At 24.6% G+C, this 19,293-nt stretch overlaps 1 protein-coding gene across 1 annotated transcript; it reads left to right on the plus strand.

The window, feature by feature from the left end:
* The first annotated feature begins 1,516 nt into the window (after nucleotides 1–1,516).
* On the plus strand, nucleotides 1,517–14,005 carry LOC145845964 (glutamate decarboxylase 1-like). Its single transcript, XM_082952931.1, has 14 exons — nucleotides 1,517–1,612; nucleotides 6,016–6,168; nucleotides 6,447–6,536; nucleotides 6,961–7,051; nucleotides 8,113–8,219; nucleotides 9,151–9,272; nucleotides 9,610–9,689; nucleotides 9,745–9,916; nucleotides 10,477–10,620; nucleotides 11,612–11,761; nucleotides 12,114–12,163; nucleotides 12,413–12,473; nucleotides 12,946–13,035; nucleotides 13,561–14,005. The coding sequence occupies exons 1-14, from the start codon at nucleotides 1,537–1,539 to the stop codon at nucleotides 13,762–13,764; spliced, it is 1,590 nt and encodes a 529-aa protein (XP_082809057.1). The 5' UTR covers nucleotides 1,517–1,536; the 3' UTR covers nucleotides 13,765–14,005.
* The last annotated feature ends 5,288 nt before the right edge of the window (nucleotides 14,006–19,293 follow it).

A 19,293-nucleotide genomic window follows, 5' to 3' on the forward strand; every position in this document is an offset into this window, starting at 1 on the left:
ATTCTATTTTTACAAATTATTAATATTTTAGAGTCAAATCGTTAAAAAATGTTACTAATAAAAACTTTTATAATTAAGATAGAGAACAAATTGTTTTTAAAAACTTATATTATAATATAAATATTTAGGACTTTATTTCTATTCAGAGTGAAAATATCTAAGTGAAACAAAATTCATTTAACAAAGTCTAGGCTCTATTTCAATATTAACTATCCAATAACAAAATTTTCTTAAGTTGTGTTAAGAAAACCAATACAAATAAAAATATGAATGTTATTACTTAAAGTGCGATAATTACAAATCTAGTTTGAAAATTTTAATTATTTTGAAACTCCTGTCTGTTTAGTTTAAGGCTATCTGACAGTTCAATTTTAAACTGACCTTAAACAACTATTTTGTTTTTATTTTTATATTTGGGTCTAGTGTTCTGAGCTGCCAACGAAAGTCGGTTTAGGTGCCTGCTGTGATTTAATTTTTTTATGTTGATCTTTTCAATATCGAGACATTTTAAAGTCCATTCTTCATATGTATAGATAGGCTAACACTTATTAAATAAATTATTTTATTGTTTTTTTTACGTAAATTTAATTACTACTATAAAAATTAAAACTTATATAAATGCCACAGGGTTGCGAAAATTTAAGAGGAAGTTGAGATGTAGTTGCGCAACATTAACTATTTGAAATAATTTTATTTACTTACATATCAATTATTGTGTAAGTTTTGTTGTAGATAGTTATTTCTTAACTATTTTTCAAATATTTTTTTTCGGGTAAAAAAATAAAAAGTATCCTCAAATAGTGTTTGTTTAAACAATAAAAGTTAAAGCAACGGTTTAAGTTAATTTATGATATGCAGTTCTGCCAGAACCTTACTTTTGTTTAGTAACGTACTTATAATATTTAGAGAAAAAACACATAGTTTAAACACTTTTTACATAATATAATAGTTTTCAACACTAACATCAAAAACAAAGTATATTCGGCTTCACAAGCTGAGCGTTTGTTGTTGTTCAGTCAATCGCATCAAAACGAAAAAGATTTTAAAAATAAATATTAACTGATAAAAACTTTATTGTTTAGTCTGTACGTATGCAAATCAAACAACGTTTTTCTACTTTTATTTAGATATTTTTCAACAATTTTCTTCAGTTTGTAGCTATTGGAATTTTTTTAAAGTTTTTTAAGCATGATTGAAATTAATACTTATTTTGACTTCTATTAAATGTAAATTAGTGTATGATATTAAATGTATCATCCTAACTTAATACGCATTAACGAAAAAGGTTGAAGTATGTTTGTGTAAAATTTAAAAATTATGTTTGATATTTATTTCTGGAATAAAATTTTACGTCATCTTTATAGAAAGTATTTGAATAGCTTGAACTAAAACTTAATTAATAAATAAAAGTAACAAAACTTTAATTAATATCATAAAACTTTATAAAAGTAAATCTATTTAAGTTTATGGTGTGTCAACATTATAATAACGTAGTACTTTTAACATAAGCAGTTTCAATTGATAAGAAAAAAAGTAATGAACTCCAAAAGAAACGGAGAAATTTTGAATGGAAGTATCAATATACAGGGTGCAGAAGAAAAAACAATTAAGGGTTCGTCATACAATAAATTTTAAAAGCTTTATTCCTTTTTTTAAACATCAACTTTAAAACTTATAGCATTAAATTTAGATTGTTATATTATAGTTTTTTACATTATACTAAGAATTGTTGTTGTCACAAACAATTTTCGTATAAAACAATTTTACTTTAACAAAGGTAGATGTGGCAAAGTTACCAATCCTTGATCAGATATGTAGATATGACAATGCAGCGACTTCTTTTAAACATTGCTTAAATTACGCCGTTTTGCTAAAAATCAAAATCTCAGATTAAATTAATTCTTAATTAAATATAGCTATTACATTTGATACAATTTTATATTAGTCTAAAGAGCTTTTTCGAACGAAACAGTGTGACTAAAATAAATTTATATAGTTTGATAGAAGTCATTAGATAAAAAATATATTTTGTAACTGATTGTAAGAGCCTTTGTTATAAAAAAGGTTAATCTACAGAGTACAAAACTATCAAGGGATTTTAGATAAAGTGACATGAACCTAAAGAATATAGTTAAAGAATTGAATCAGTTCACCAATAAACTGCTTCTAATTTTATTTTAAGCATGCATTTTTGATAAGGTTAACAAATTTTTAAAAGCAAGCACTATGTTACGCTTACGAAATAGTTAACAAAACACTTACAAACTACATCAGATAAGTATTTTTACAAAAATTTAAGAAATAATATAAAATAACAAAACTTAAAATTTTTTACTTATTTATAACAAATCTTCCAGAATTTGTTTCTCTAAATGTTTCCAAATTATATAAAATCTAGTACAGTAGATCGGTTTTTATCAAAATTTTGTGGAAACTTATTTATTATATGATTTTTTTTTGATTGTTATAACAATTTATACGTTATAACTTGTTAAAAATAACATAAAAAATATTCTGGAAACAAATATTTTCAAAGTACTCAAAAACTGTACTACTTTTCAAAGTCTCTGCACAGAATTTTCAAAATTTCTTTTGTTTAATCTACTAAATACAGAAACACTGATTTATTAATAAAACTTGTAAAAGTTAAAAAAAAAACTGTACAGTTAAGTTCTTTGTTAAGATATACTGGCTTATTATTATCCTTGTTACTTTTATACTTTGAATATTTCATTTTTAAAGTAAGCAGTTATATTTTTTTTGAAACTTTTATTTGATTGTTTTATAGCAACTTATGTCATGTATAAAACACACAGCTCTAAATACTTCTACTAGAAATAAAATAGATTAAGATGCATTTACAAAAAATATAAAATGCAATGTTGTTTTGTTCTTCTTAATTACTTCGGTAAAATATAATTGCTACTTTTTTTAATTTATTATTTTTTTACTTATTATCATTTATACAAAATAATTTTAGAGCTTTAATATTTGTTTTCTTTAAATTTTGTAATTATAAGAGTTTTAAAAATGTATAACTGTTTCTAAATGGCTTTAACAGAAGAATAATTAATATCTAATTTAGTTTATATGGATCAAAATAAAAAATCTATAATAAAAGAGTACTTAACAAAAATAGGTCAGGTGCTTATTTTCATATACTTGATGCGCATAAAAATAGAGTTAAAAACAAATGTTTCTAGTTTAGACTAAACTGTTTCTTAAAACTATAAGAATTAACTCAACTATCAAACGACAAAAAAAGCGCTCAAAAAGTTTGGTCTAAGGCTTAGGACTTGGTGTACAAAAAAAGATTGGTTATCAAGCCATACTACACAAACACACTTTAATGTCTTGTCCCAGACCATTAATATAAGACGTGTATATCAAAAGCTTAAGATTAGTTGTTCAACATATGCACAGCAGTTGGGTCTTTTTAGAATTCGATTGCTTTCAAAATCTTGAAAAACTAATGTGATTACTTATAATTTGAGCGTTTTGAAAAAGATTGTATACTGTTATTTAATATCATACCACAACTTTTTAACCCTAGCAGTTTTAAATAAAAAATTTTAAACTAAGCGTATTAGACAACATTTTAAGTAAATTACATTCGTTTTATCTTGACGGATATTTTTGTGTGTACTGTTGTGTAGATTTATAAAAATTTGCAACTTTATATTTTTAAACAATTTTCGAAAGCATTTAATTGTACCCCTGCTTTAGTTATAAATGATTAAATTGAAATTATTTTGTGTAACCTATATTATTAAAAAACAAAACTCAATCAATGCTTTTATAAAACACTAAAATACCTATTGTAGTATTTTAATATTACAATTTTAATTTTTAATATTTTAAGTAAACGCTTTTTTGTGTTTGAATTTTGTTTACCAGACGATGATTAAGTTTAAAAACCACTGTATATACTTAAAAGCTACTAGGTAGAGCTAAATTTTTTTTAAATTTTTAGCTTCAATAAAAGTATTCAAATAAAAAAATTATGACGTTTATATGACCTATAACTAGATTATTTTTATGATTTTTTTTTAATAAAAATAGTTTTAATTAAATTGAGTAATTGTTAAACTTTTGTTAAACTAGTTTCGTTTGGATATACAGTAACCTCTCGCATCTTTACGCACTCATGACGTTACGCACTCTCGTTTTGTTACGCATTTTTGAATTCTAAAAAGTTCAAAAATATTTTTTTTTAATATTGCACAAATTAGGTTTATTGTGTATTTTCAATTTAAAATATGTTTTTAAATGCTAACTCACCTTTTTATATCTTTAGACTTCGTAAACTTATGTTCCTTGACTAATTGATAAACTTTTAGTTATACCTCATTATATCAGAAATTTTGTTAACAATAAGAGACTAAATTAAAGTTCTGAAAGAAATATGACTGTGTTAAATAATGAAAGTATAATGAAATAATGAGAGTTAAAAACACAAATGAATAATACAGCACTCTTGCCCTAAATATATATAAACACCTAAAAAAGAAATCTAATGATACTTTCTAGCAAAAAGTAGCAGTGATACTTAATAAATATAGAGCTTACAATTAACACAAATCTCAATTGTTTTTTTAATAAACATATCACTAATTTTCTTTGACGTTAATTTGCTAAGTAAAAAATAATACAAATGTTAACTATCAAATAAGTCACATAAAAATAAAGATAAAATCTACTTATTATTAAAATTAGTAAAAAAATATTCAAGTAACATTATTTATACAAATTTAATTTTTTTTTTTTTAATTTATGTATAGTTTTATCTTTTGTTTTCATTTTTATAAATAAAGTAAACAAATTGTTAAAAGTGGGAAAGTCCCAAGTCTGCTTTTAACTAGAAGCAATATCAAAAAACAGTCATTTTGGTAAGTATATTTGGTACCTCTCGTATTTTTACGCATTTTTTCTGTGGACACAATGTGCGTAAATAAGCGAGAGGTTACTGTGTTAGAAGCATTATAAACAAATTATAATTGTATAATCTTTCAAAATAACGTTTTCACGATCGAAAATAATTGTAGTTACTTTACGTACGTAAATAAAGACATTTTTTTTGGCACTCACCGCCGGTTGGGTACGAACTTTTGCGCTGTATACTAAGTGCGTACCTAAACGGCAGGTTACTGTACTAAACGTGCATGCTAAAATTCTAACAAAACAAAAAGGTAAATTCTTAGTTAAAAGTACTTTTGGTTATTGCGTCATAAATATTGAAGATTTCAGAATATACACGATAATTACAAAATTTAAACATAAGTCACTCATTTTCAAAAAAGTTTATTAATTAATTTCGTTTACCTCTTCATCAGAATAAACTTGCTAAAAACTGATACTAATATCGGGTAATTTAATTATAAACATTAATTTTGAAATACCTGGCTAAAAATTGTTAAGTCATAAAGCATAAAAATATATTTAAAATGTTTAAATTAGAGTTGAATTACACTTAGCTGATTAGAAGTTGTTTGTAAAACAAAACTTTTAAAACAAAAATATTTAAGATAATAGAAATGAGTGACTTTTATTTTAACTTTTTTAGTTCAAACCAGTACCAAAACAAAACTATATATAATAATCTTCTGAAATTCAACAATTTTTAAACATAACGTTTCACGGCTTAAAAACTTTTAGTTTAGCTTTTGTTTTATCTTGGTTTGAAATTTTTTTTTAAGTATTTAAACATTGTTGGTATTTTTTATCGGGTTGTAACATGCGTATTTTAATTTTAATCGTTAAAAAAAACATGCCGGAGATATAGTATTGATTAAGACACCCTGAAAGAATTCCAGTAGTTTAAGTGAAAAACTTTGTTTGCCGGTTCACCCAAAGTTTTATGCGCTTTTTATACAAAAAAGAACAATTTTATGCGAAATTATAAATTGTATATTGTAAAACGAAAAAGCAACTATCAAAAAGAATTACTAGTTTTCTTGAGTTAAACTGTTTGTTTTTTTAATTTTGTAGTTAAACCGTGTATAAATGTTTTTACAGATTTGTTACCTTTAGCTACAGATGAAGGAAAAGTAACTAAAGACTTTTTACAAAAGTTATTAGAAATACTTTTCGATCATATAAAACTGCAATTGGATAGAAATGAGAAGGTCATTGATTTTAAAATCCCTACTGATTTACTGGAAAATAAAGGTATTGAATTGGTTTTTTTTAATGTGTTTCGAACAAAAAAGGACTTAAATAAAAGAAAACTTTTCAACAAAGCATAAATTAAAGTTCCTCAAAATTTTACAGAAAACAATTAAGATATTTTAAATTTATATGTTGAGTTTATTAAATATTTGTAGAAGTTTTAAGAGATAGTAGAAATTTTACTTTAAAAAAAGTTCTGATAAAAGTCCTACAATTTTTTTAAGAAACAGTAGTATATCAAAAACATAAATATTTACCTATGAACTAAAAATTTTCAGATTTTTTGATCAACCTTACTGGGGATGCTGTACCACTTCATCAAATTTTGAAAGATTGCAAAAATACCTTAAACTTCGTAACAAAAACAGGTAGCTAAAATAAAAACTTTTGTAGATTAAAAAAAAACCTATCCGAACTATATACCTTATATTATTTTAAACATTGATTTGTAGTAGATACTTTAGCTATCAATCTGCAGGTTTTATGAATCTCTTTTTTCATCCTCAAAATGTTGTTGTTAATTAAAAATAAAACACGATTGAAAACTTATCCACTTATATCAACCACATAACATTTAAATTTTCTAAGCGATTTTTTTTTCAATAAATATAATAAATCTAAAGATTTAGTATACGATATTTTTTATAAACATGAATATAGATTTTTAAGCATCTTTTAATACTAAAAGTGAACTATTTTTAGTTTACATACATTTTTTTATAAACTTCCTATAGCATTAAGAAGCTTGTCTCACAAAACTTAAAACTATAGAATTTTTTTTTACACCAACAGGACACCCAAGGCATTTCAACACATTAAGTAGTGGGCTAGACATTGTATCTATGGCAGGAGAATGGTTGTCAACTACAGCGAACAATAATATGTAAGCGTACAACAACGTTTTTCTGTAAAAACGTGTTTAAAAAATCAAATAAACTAATATTAATTTGGTAAAAGTTTAATATTATTTATTTATAATTAAGAGCATGATTTTTTGTTGTCATATTTACATATAACTAAGAAAACTAATACAAAAAGTTACATTATCAAAAAACAAAACCATACTTAAATAAAAACCCTTCTTAAGAAGGGTTTAAAATACTGTTACAAAAAGTTTTCGGATATAACAGTTTCTTTAAAACAGTTTATTTATCCATACCATTATAAAAAAGATTCTGAGTAAACAACAAAGTATCTAGAATTCTAATTCTTTTAGAAGTCTTTCTCCGTTTGCAAACAAATTCATTTAAGGGTTCAAAAACAAGATCGCTTTCTTCATACACTACTTTTGTCAAGCGTTTATAAATGAAAAAAATAAACAAATCTAAATCTTTTATGAGATATAAACTTTTTCAATTTTTAAAAGTACGAAAATCAAAAGCCTTTACAATAATGCTGAAATACTTTGTTTAGACCAACAAGGGTTTCCCAAAGTGGGCCATATGTCATTTCAGATATTCAGGGGGTTGGAAAGGGGCCAAAGAAGGGACATGAGTAGTAGTGGGCCATAGGGAGGCCACGAGGCCATAATTTAAAACTTACACTAGATATTCTGGAGTCAATGATGAAGAGTAAAAAAAAAGAAAAGGTTACAGGCGTGTTTAAGAGTAGTTTTTAGACTTATTTTTATCTTTTTTGTAAATCATTCATTTTAAATGGAAAAATTTGAATTTTTAATAAAATTTAGCTGCATTTAGTATTAAAATAAAATAAACCTACATAATTTTTTGAATCTAAAACGTTGGTACATTGTTCAAAATGGTAAACATTAAGTTCAGGTTTATAAGCTAATTATAATTATGCAGTTTTATATTTACAAAATAAATTCAAAAGCACATACTAAGAAAAACGAGACACAAATAAGCTTATAAGATTGTTAAACGGAGTTAAATGATTAAAAACAAATATTCTAGTTACTAATAACATTTTCCAAAAAAATGAAAGGATAAACTATGAATTTGCGCCAATATTTGCGTTGATGGAAACAACAGTATTGAAGAAAATGAGAAGCATGATCGGATGGGAAGGCGGAGACGGTATTTTTGCTCCAGGTTGTGACAATTATGGTTTTTCTTGTTTATAGATCTTCTTATATCTTGTTTCTATATCGTTAAAGCTTAAGAAATGCCGGGATAGTTTTAAAAATGGTATTAAAATTATGAAAAATATTGTCATCGTTTTAAGAAGAGCTAAAAAATATTACAGTAGTATTTTTGAAAACTTTCGTTAAAATCAAAGTATGCACTATTTTTCATAAGTCTTGTTTATGTTATAAAAACTTCTGTAGAATTTATATTTGTTTTTAAATTGGTAAATTTAGTAATTTAACTTAATATTTTGTTTTTATACCGACAATTTATGAGTATTATTCTTTTGTTAAAAAGAAGTAATTAATTGTCTAAAACTCAAATCAGTTTTTAAACATAAAACTACATTTTTGGCAGTTTTTAAAAGTTTGAAAATTTATAAAGGCTAATGTAAACGCTACTAAATAATATAAAGAAACAAAAGTCTTCTTTTTAATCTTAATTCCTTTTTTTTATCAAAGCTATAAATTATAGTCACTTATTCTTAAATAATTACTCTGAAACTTATTTAATAAAGATAAGTTTTTACGTTTTTCAAAAAAAGTTGCAAACGATTGCCGAAAATAATTTAAATGATCTTAATCAAAAAAATCTAATGTAACAGATGAAAAGATAGATTTATAAAATAATACTAGAAGTTTTGGAAACTACAAAAATAATTAAATAGACAAACTTTAGTATAAATATTGATCTAAAACAGTGACACTTAAAAACAAAATATCTAAAAATTTTTTTAACATGTAGATTAATATTTTTTATTCTTGTAGTTTTTTTTTTGACAATTAAAACTTTTTTATTTCGTAGAGTTTAGAAATATTTGTTAAAATAACTTTGCTTAAAATATAAATTAAGTACTTGACTATTTTTGTAGATTTTCATTGAAATTTAATTCTAGGAGGTAGTATGTCTAACATTTACGCTATGATGCTTGCTCGTCAAAAAGTTTGTGGTAAAAATTGCAAAAGTAAAGGAATTTTGTATTGTGGAAAAAAATTGGTCTGTTTTCAATCTCGCCACGTTAGCTTTAATAAAAAATTTTATAAAATAATTACAATAAGTTTTTTTTTACTTCTTAAAAAAGTCTTAGATGAATTGCAAACTGTAATAAAAAATGTATACGATTTTTCGACTAAAAGTGTAGCATTTATTCGATAACTAGTAAAACAAAGAAAAAGAAAAGTATTTTTGGACTAAATCTATTAAAAAAAACTAAAAATAAATTTTAGATAAAAATAGCTAAAATTTTTAATCAAATAAAAATAGTTGATCAATAATTAAACTTTCTAATGACCTCTTTGGTAGAAAAGTTATTTGATTTAGTACTGTGATTTTAATTTTTAAGTATAAATTTTAGGCTCATTACTCGTCCAAAAAAGCAGCATCGATTCTTGGAATTGGTTTGGAAAATGCAATTGATGTAGACGTAGACGAAAAGTTTGTTATTATTAATGAAGTACAAAAAAATTTATTCATTTGTAAAATCATACAGATGTCAAATGGACGTGTCAGATCTCAAAGAAAAAATTAAAACCGCAATTAAGTTTGGTTCAACTCCGTTTATGGTGACTGCTACAGCCGGAACGACGGTAGTAGGTGCTTTTGATCCGATTAAGGAGATTAGAAAGATTTGTGATGAAAATGGAATTTGGCTTCATGTCGATGTACTTTAGTTTTCTAATACATAGTTGTTGAAAATATTTTTTTGATACAAACTGTCATTTACAATGAAAAAAATAGTTTGAAAGCTTTCTAGTACGATTATCAATGACATTTACTTTTTATTTTTTATTAAAAAAGGTAGGCTTCAAAACTTAATATTTTGTCTTAAAATTTTTTTATTTAAGAACTGTAATCAAATCTTTTATTAACGAAAAAAAAGTTTATATAAATCTAAAAAACATTGAAATTAAAGTTAATATAACTGTTGTTCTATTATGTTTATAGTTTTTAAAAAAGTAAAACAACTTTTATAGGCTTCAGTTTTTATTTTAAAAGTGTAGTTTTTGTTTTCAAACTATTTAGTTTCAAATAATTTTAACCCTTTGTACTATTTTTTGTTTATTTTGTAATTTTAAATGAATTTGTACACTTAAACGTCAAATACATTCTATTTCCATTGGTTAATGTCAAATAAAGTTTTGTGAAACAGTATGAAAGCTTTTTAATTATGTTAAAAAATAGTTTTCTAAATAGCTAAAAATATCACTATAAATTCTTACAGGCGGCCTGGGGTGGAGGACTCATCTTTTCTGCTAAACATCGCCATCTTTTACATAGCATTGAACTTGCTGACTCAGTTACGTGGAACCCTCACAAACTAATGGGAGTCGTTTTACAGTGCTCAGTTATTCTTACCAAAGAAAAAGTATGCTAAGAATTTTTAATTTTCTGTCGATTAGAAAATTAAACTGTGCTAATACTTTATTAATTAAGTATCTATAACAATCGAAGGTTAGCTTCAAAACAGTAAATTCTACACACATTGCAAAATACGATCTAAAACAAAATAAAGTTCTTTTAAGTTAATGAAGTTAACAACACTAGTTTTATATAATTTATTTTTTTACTGCATAGAAAAAATTACATCGCGGTATGCAGTTGTTTAAAAAAAGTTCTAGTAATCAATATATAAACAATATTAAAAAAAAAATCTGATAAAATAAGCAATAATAATAAGTAATTTTTAAGTTAAGAGTTAATAGTAAATGATACAACATTTTTTTTAGTTGTTTAAAAGAAACATATATTTAGTTAGATATAAATCGCAGACTTTTGCTTTGCAATGTAATGTAACCTTAACTTTGTGTTTTTACTGATAACGATAAAAAATCTAATAAAACGAAATAAACTAAGCTATTTCAAAAATTTTTTTGGTTTTTAACGAAATTTAAAGTTTTAAACTTTTGTATTGCCCACTTGAAAATGATATAGCAGAATAAAAATGACGAGATAGAATGAACTCGAAAGAAATACCACAACGTTATAATAATTTTTAAACATATTCATATAATAAGCTCAAACACTTTAAATTATTGGTAAGTTAGTCATCAAGGGTGAGTTGACCATAAAAAGTAAACCTTACGTGTGTTTAAATAACAATAAAACCTTAGCTTAATGTTTTAGCTAGCCTAATTTATTCATTTTATTTATTCCCTCAGTTTTTTTTTAATTACAAAACAATAAAATAAACATAAATATTGGTACTTGAAAAAATAAAAAACCTAGCGTGGAAGATATAATCGTAAGTAACGGTTAATTTTACAATTCTTATCAGTATAATTAGTTTTTCATAAAATATTTTCATTCAAAAAAGAGTTATAAACAAAAAACACTCATATTTTTCAACGTTTACTTAGGGTTTATTATACGAATGCAACAAAATGTCAGCAAACTACGTGTTTCAGCCAGACAAATGTTATGATTCTTCATTTGACGTTGGAGATAAGAGTATTCAGTGTGGTCGTCATGTAGATGCCTTTAAGCTATGGTTGTCTTGGAAAGCAAAAGTTAGTGATTATAGCTGCAGTTAAAATAGTAAATAGTTTAGTTGTAAATTACAACGAAATGAATTCATATTTAATTTTTTTTCAATTGAAAAGTTCTCGTATAACATTTTTTTACAAAACAAAGTTACACAGAGTTACTCTAAATTAAAATATGTTTGTTTTAATTACCTGACTACGCACTTCTAATCAGATACAAATTAAATGACCGTATTATAAGAACTTTTGTAAACTACTTAAGAAAACTTTATTTTTCTGTAATTTCTATTATTTTTTATGTGATGTTTTTTTTAACAATTACTAAATCAGGAGTTTTATTCAAGTTTTTATAATCTAATTTAATTAATTTAAACAGGGTGATAGAGGTTACGAGATGCAAATGGACAAACTAATGGAGCTATCAAAGTATTGATTTTCAGAGATTTTATAAAAATATATAACTAGTATAAAAGTATTTAATATTTACCATATTTTAATTTACTTAGCTGGTTCAGGTATTTTTTCTATTTGAAAGTATTTTACTATTACTCGAAGAGTTATGACTTAGCTTAAAGGTTATCATTACAATTTTTATTATTAAAAAAAAATTTAAATCATTTTTTTATTAAAAAACTTTGTATGAAAAAAAAAACCTAAACAAATATTCTTTTTTAGATATTTTTACAAAAAACTAAAAACGATGGAAAATGATGGTTTCAAAATTGTTTACGAAGAGGTTGTTTTAAATGTTGTTAATATTAAAAAAGGAATATATATAACTTTAAGTATAAGGTTATGCATTATAGTTTTTTTAAAAGCCAAGTAGCGTTTTCATCGAACCAATGTTGTTTACAAAATAAAACTTTAAGAAACTAAGTATAAATAGCGATTTTTTTAAAAATATTGAAGAACATTTGAAACTATTCCACATATGTTCTGAAGTAGATATTCAAAAAGATATTCTGAAGTAGATATTCACTTTGTACAAAAAGTATTATTTTCAAATACAAGTAAATCTAAGTTAATAAAAAGTTAAGAATTTACCAACAGTGTAGCTTCGTCTTAATGCAAAATAATTTTAAGTAAAACTTAAACAATGATTTTTTGAAATTGTTACATTTACCAAAACGTTAAATATCAAAATAAGTTAAAAATTATAATTTATTGTTTGCTATTGTTTAAATTTTTCTAATAATAAATAAAAACAGCCATTGTGTACTCAAATATGTTTTTGGTACATCCCAACTTGGATGCGATGTTTGAAAAGTTCACAAGAAAAAATGAGTTTGCTAAACAAAGTAAAAAAGGCATTTGTTAATAAATACGTATTTAATTTTAAAAACAAACTTAATAGTATAATTTCATATGAAGCTTAATTAAGAAAATCTAATCTATTTTGTTTTTAAGATCAAGTATTTTTAACGGAAGATATCAAAAAGCTTCTTTCTAAAACGTTTTTTCTAAAACTATACATAATAACAATATTTACGAATAGTGCAAACGTTCATACATCTTTAAATAAAAATTTCTAATCAAATATACAGCAATAATTTGACTTTTGTAAAACTATAACCTTAGAAAAGACTTTAAAGTATTAGTTTAAAAACACACTTAAATTACTTACAATTATGTTAACATAAATATTAAAGTGTTTAGAAGCTCCCAAGGAGTTAATTAAATTTTACTGAATACTTCTAAATTAACTTAAATACTCTTTAAGCTCAAGCTGCTTTGCTTTTTTATGGAAGAATTTTAAACTGATAGTTCTTGTGTCTAAAATTTCTACATTTTTTTTGACTAACACATACAACTTTAATTTTAAGGTTGCACCAGCTATCAAAAACGAGTTGATGAAAAGAGGAGACGTGCTTATTACGTATATTTCATACGACAAGCACCCTAACTTTTTCCGTATGGTTATAAGCAATCAAGCAGCAGATTACCAAGACCTTGACTATGTTATAAATTCTGTAAAAGAAGTAGGGGAGTCATTAACTATAAAGTCCAGTTTACTGATTTCGACATAGACTGATACTTTTAGTTACGAGAATTCTAGGAAGAACATTTATTAGTTATATACTAATAGAAAGAATTTAAAATAATATTTGATAGCTCTTCTTTAACTTGATCTTAAATGTTGAACTACGATAATTAGTCAGTGTTTTAAATGTGTTAAAACCATATAACTTAGCTTTAATTTTTTTATATTTTAAATTGTCTGTTTGTATTTTAACAACCATATACATTTTATCGCATAATAAAGTCAGTAACTTAGTTTGTTAACTACGTTTTTTTTTCAATTATTAATAAAGTAATAAAAATTACTTACTTGAAACACTACTTCAATCATTCAAAAGCTCATAGCAACTTTTGTGTAATCTGATTTTAAATCATAAAGAAACTTTAAGGAGTCATTTAACGGATTTTAATTGATAAACACACCTTTATCAAGTTAAATTTAATATACCTATTTAAACTCACCTAAGTTTATAAACTGTGTAGAGGTTTATATAGTCCATTAAATGCTTTATTTTGTAACTTCCACTTTTATTGGAACTTGGCACGTTATTGAGTTTTTATTTAAACATTTAAAAAACTCGAACAACTATGCAAACTTTTGTTTTTAGTAAATAGTAAATAAGTTATAAAAAAGGCAAACAGTTTATTGTTTTTTCTAACTTTAACAAAATGTTGTCAATAGTTTACTGTATAGAAGTTATTATAGATTTATAATGAATAAGCAATCTTAAATCAACTTTATTCTTTTAAAAGTTTTCTTTTCCTAGTTATTTTATATAAAGATCAAAAAAGTAAATTTTTATTCACTACTAGTTTGTTCTACTAAATGTTTGCAATTTCTTACATTCGCCAAAACATATTCTTATATTTTTAGCACTTATAAAAACGTTTATTGATTTCAACAATTTTTTTAATAATCTTTATGTTATTACGATCATTTTTTAGACTTTTGCACAGCACACTGCAGTGCACAGTAGACAATAAAAGAAAAAAATTGTGAACTAGATCATTCTGTAAATACAGTTTTGATACAAAAACTACTTTTTTTTATTATTTTTGTATACTTATTAGTAAAAGTTGTTTAAGAACTTGGTAAAAAGGTCAAACAACAGCATTAACCATAAAACAATATTAAGTTGGAACATAAAATTTTTTTAATTTTTTGACATAAGATTAATTTATATGAACACCTTTTGTGCTTAGGTGGACACTTTGAAAAATTCTACAACATAATCCTGATTTTTTCTATCCTAACAGTTACCACCTAATATGTTCCTATCCATATCAATTATACTCAAATAAAATTTTTACTGATTAATTCCGATTCGAATCATAACCCAACAACTAATTTTATTTGAAATAAATGTCCATAAAACAATACAGGCTTTAAAGTAGTTACTTATTGAGTCCAGGATCCGAGTCCAGCTGGATACTGCCAAATGTTAAATCAAAAAAAACCAGATCCAATTAATATAAAAGAATAGCTTTTTTATTGGAAAAAACTAAAATATATATATATATTACGTTTATATATATATATAAAATAAGGTTAATGTTTAAACATAAACACTTTCAACTGAGCCCACTTGAAGGGCTTTTAAATAAATATATATATATATATAAGATGTAACGTTAAAAGGCGTTAAATCCTGGAGATCCTGATAAGCTAAGCTTATCGGAATAAATACCACAGATGTTCTTGTGCTAAAACTTTATTTCAACTAACGGCGTTTCACTGCTCTCAAATAAATTTAAGAACAGATCTACGGAGTCTATAAAATATTAACACACATTAGAAAAAAAGCAGAAAAAGCATGTAAAATTATGTATAGTGTTTATGTAGGTAGTAACTATAAATGAACTTTATGGTTTAAAAACAAAGTTTGGGATAAAAACATAAAATTATAAAATTGTCTACAAAAAATTCAAATTTTATAAAAGTAGGCACTAACCTCAAAAAGCTCTAGGAATAGGCAAGTTTTTAAAATGAAAATTAAATTGAGTTGTGCAGAAATATTACGTCATAATAAATTTAACAAATTGGTCAATAATTTATACAGCTTAAAAACATAAAGTATTAAGCTTGCAAGTGTATGTAAGTGTAATGTGAGAGTTGTGAAATAAATTAGTACATAAGTAGACAGAGTTATTTAAAGTAGAATCGTCGGTTGTGGGGACAAATATTCGATAAATCTTGCCGCTTATTCAGAAGTAGGTCTTTATCTTCTGCTGCAATTACTGCTCTTTCTGTATTGCAAGTTGGGCAAATTCTACTTACTCCGTTGGATGCATGTTTGATCTTTGAAACAATACTCCACTCCATGTTTGGCCTTTTACCGTACCTGTGAAAAAAACTCCAGACATAATCCGATAAACGCGTGCTTTGTTTTTTATTTATATTTTTAAAAGTATGTTTATGGTTGCATATCTATCTTTGAAACTACCTGCTGTACTTCCGATATAAATTTTATCTGGGCCCTTACTTTCAACTTTAACTTTATAAATTACATTTTTAATTAAACAATTACCTTTTAATGAGCAGTTATCTTTGTTTAATTTACGGCAATTACATGTTTTAGGCATACTACTTAACTTATTACTATTAGGGTTAGTTGGTTTTGAATATTTATTTATAGTTTTATTGTTATGCATTTTGCTTATACTTTTAGCGCTATTATCACTTACTTGTTCTAAGTTTTCTTTTATCATTTTAGAAATACTTCTAGTTATACGTTGATTATTATAATCTACACTATTACTAGTACTATTGATATGGATATTTTCATTATCATTAATATTAAAGTTATCATTACAGCTTATATCTTTAATGTTTAAAGTTTTAATATGTTTTACATTTTTGTTGCCATAATTAAAATTTTTACTATTAGGATTATCATTATTATTACTGTTATTATTACTGTTATTAAGATTGTTATTTTTATTATTACTGTTATTATTAATAAGATTAGTATAATTAGAAATATTGTACATATCTACGTTATTACTAACTTTATTACTAGAATTATTATTTGTATTAGCTTTGATATGTCTATTTTTAAAGTTTGAAATTACTGTTTTGTTGTGCGATTGTATTAAAGTTTTAACATTTCTCATGCAACTATAAGAAATTTTAACTGTCGTTCTATTAAAAATTAAAAATTAATATTAAAAATTAATTTAAATAGACTTAACATATTTTTACAAAAATTTACACAGACTACTATAAACTAAAAATTTAATAATGAATTACAATCCATCTTTAACTATAAAAACTATTTTCAGCTTTAAAGATACAGTAATTGTTGTAAAAAGATGAAAGAAAATTATAAACCGCAAACTTTTTATCGTCTATTTTCTTGGAAGTTAAAACAAATGCTAATAATCTATCTTTTCCTTCACTTTTAATAAGAAATTTTAGATTTTCAGGAAATATTCTTACATAGTTATAAAAACTCAGAAGAATGGAAAATAAAATTACAACAAGTTTTAGATAAAAACACAACAAATAGGCACTATTTCGTAAAATATAATATTTTTTAAAGGATAAAAATATACAAAAGATTCATGTATTAGTAAGAAACTAATTGAAAAATTTTAAAGAAAACTGTTTAAAAAATAAAGAAAAGATAAATTTTTGATGAGCCAGTTTTTATTTTTGTTTGCGCCTTCTATAAGAAACTTTTTGAGCTCAAAGACTTTCTTGTTCTTTCGGATAGCTCCAATATAGAGACAGTTTACGTCCGTATATTAGTTTTTTTTGTAACAGTTTAAAAAAAAACATTATTAAAAACTTCAAGCTGTCCTACTTCTACGTATTAAGAAAATTCTGACAAATTTTTTTTTGGTAAGATTCATTGAAATGGCCGTAGTGTTACGAATAAGAAGCACTTTAAGTCCATGAATTGCTTTTTTTTGATTATCTTATTGCTTATTTATTATTTATTTGTTAATAAAAAATAATAATATTAAAAGTTTAAACTGTCGTATTTTTGCGGTTTCAAAACATCATGAGTCATGACGAACTTTCGTAAGATTCCAGTCACTAAAACGGCCGTAGTGTTGCGACAAACTATTGTTGTCTTGGAAACTTGTAAAATAGTAAAAAATTTACGTCCGTATATTAATTTTTTTTTGCTATTTTAATTTTTACTACTTTTTAATTATAATTAAAAGTCTTAAGCTATCCTATTTAAACGCTTTAAGAAAACTATCTCAGGCTTTTAAAAGGTACAGTACAGTCTTTAAAATGGCCGTAGTATTGCGACAAAAACTTGTTGTTTTTGATATCTGCAAAGCAAAGACAATTTACGTCCGTATACAAATTTTTAAAAATTGTTTTTGTAATAGAAAAAAAAGGTTCAAGCCATCCAAGTTCTAAATTTTAAGAACACCATAATGTAAGATTCTTTAAAACGGTCGTAATATCTTGAAAAGTTGTTGGTGTTTTTATTTGATATGTAAGAGTTTCTATCCAGCTTCAACTTAGTATGTATGTGAATATTGTACTAAAGTTTAAAAGAATCTATTAAGTTAGGTTTGTTATGTTTTTAGGAGTTCCCCGTATGAAAGAAAGAAAAATGTTAATGTTTACTTTCAATGGAGAAGTATGGAGAAATACATTTAAATCAATCCACTACACAGTACACACTCTCTTAGCTTGTATAAACAGTTTTAAAAAACCTCTCAGCCTCTCAACAAAACCCAAACTTAGTAGCAAAAATTTCCAACAGTATTGGAGCATGTTTTTGTAACTCCCTACTTTGCCCAATATAAAACCAAGAGATTTCAGTGTATTCTCCATGTTGGAAATTAGCGCCTGTTGCTCTTGACAAAAATTTGTGGAGTCATTAAAAAGATCTTCAAATAACAAGTTTAAAACACAAAATATAAGTAGTATATACAAGCTAAAAGTAACATATTCTATTTTATATATATTTTTTTTTATGGTAAAAAAACAGTCTCAAACTCTACCCCTTGCAACAATAAATGTTTTCTGGATTATATATTAAGGTTTTTTTTTTTTTTAATTATTCACAGTAAAGCAACACATTTTTTTAGCTCAAAGATGTTTCTGTGCACACTTTTTTGTACACAGGTTAAACATTACTTTTGAGTTATTTTAAAAAACACAGGCTAAACTCAGGCTATTTTGTATTTATTCAAGCAACTTTATTTTTGCTTTAAAGAATGGAAACTTTGCACACACAAAAGCCAAATTAGGCTAGGTTTTTTTTAATATTTCAAAAATTCTACCTGAGTCATCAGGGTTGCTACAACTTCAGGATACTCAGGATATCCCAGAATATTTTAAAGTTTTGAAAGTCTCAGGATGACTCAGTATAACTCAGGATATTTTGAATTTGGGTAACTACCTAAGATGATGTTGCACCAATATCAAGCTAAAATTATATGATATTTAATGTCTTTTTTAACCACAATTTTAGGCTAAAAACTTACATTTTATGAAAACATAATGTAATTAAACTTATTTATCATAAACTAATAAAACTTGAATATTTAATTGCTTTTATTTTAAA

This window comes from Thalia democratica, unplaced genomic scaffold (assembly GCF_965202585.1).
Source record: "Thalia democratica unplaced genomic scaffold, ktThaDemo2.hap1.1 HAP1_SCAFFOLD_223, whole genome shotgun sequence".
NCBI classification, from domain to species: domain Eukaryota; kingdom Metazoa; phylum Chordata; class Thaliacea; order Salpida; family Salpidae; genus Thalia; species Thalia democratica.